Source organism: Martes martes (genome assembly GCF_963455335.1).
Source record: "Martes martes genome assembly, chromosome: 13".
NCBI classification, from domain to species: Eukaryota; Metazoa; Chordata; class Mammalia; order Carnivora; family Mustelidae; genus Martes; species Martes martes.
Window position 1 is genome coordinate 80116417 of NC_137901.1, and position 841 is coordinate 80117257.

General features: G+C 70.5%; 1 protein-coding gene across 1 annotated transcript; it reads left to right on the forward strand.

Moving 5' to 3' along the window:
• Nucleotides 1-301: 301 nt before the first annotated feature.
• HRK (harakiri, BCL2 interacting protein) lies at nt 302-577 on the forward strand (the record flags this gene model as incomplete). The annotated part of the gene is made up of 1 exon (XM_080821672.1): nt 302-577. One exon carries the CDS (start codon nt 302-304, stop codon nt 575-577), a length of 276 nt encoding a protein of 91 aa, XP_080677798.1.
• Nucleotides 578-841: the final 264 nt, after the last annotated feature.

Consider the following 841-nt stretch of genomic DNA (forward strand, 5'->3'; position numbering starts at 1 on the left):
GCCCTCTCGCTGCCGGCGCCGCTAGGGTTAAAAGTTACCTCTCGGTTTCTTCTGCCTGCAGCCCCCCCCCCGGGGGCCGGATGATGTAACCCCCCTCCCCGCGCCCTCCCCGCCCCCCTCCACCATGTGACACTTTAATTAATAATAGCGCCGTCAGCACAACAAACGCACAACACAAGGAGAAACTTGGTGTCCAGGGGAGGCCCCCGGCGGCTGGAGCGCGGCGGAGGCAGGCGCAGAGGCCGGAGGGAGCGGAGGCGAGGGGCGGCCCGAGCGCGGGGAGGGAGCGAGGCGAGCGGTCATGTGTCCGTGCCCCCTGCACCGCGGCCGCGGGCCCCCGGCGGTGTGCGCCTGCAGCGCGGGCCGCCTGGGTCTGCGCTCGTCCGCCGCGCAGCTCACCGCCGCTCGGCTCAAGGCGCTCGGCGACGAGCTGCACCAGCGCACCATGTGGCGGCGCCGCGCGCGGAGCCGGAGGGCGCCGGCGCCCGGCGCGCTCCCCACCTACTGGCCCTGGCTGTGCGCGGCCGCGCAGGTGGCGGCGCTGGCGGCCTGGCTGCTCGGCAGGCGGAACTTGTAGGAACGCGGGGCTTCTTGGTGGGGCCGGAGCCGAGACCCAGCCGGAGAGAGCAACAGGTACGCGAGCGCGCGCCAGGGCGCGGCGGCTGGGGACTGGTCATACCCGGCAGGCTGGGAGCGCCAGAGCGACCAAGTTTGCTTTCTCCTCTTCCCATCTCTTTCCCCCCCTGCTCTCTTCTCTCCTCAGCCTCCTCCCCTCCAGTTCCTATCTCTCCTTCTAAGGGTCAGGTCTGTTCTGTCTTCTTTTCTCGACTCCTTGAGCGCA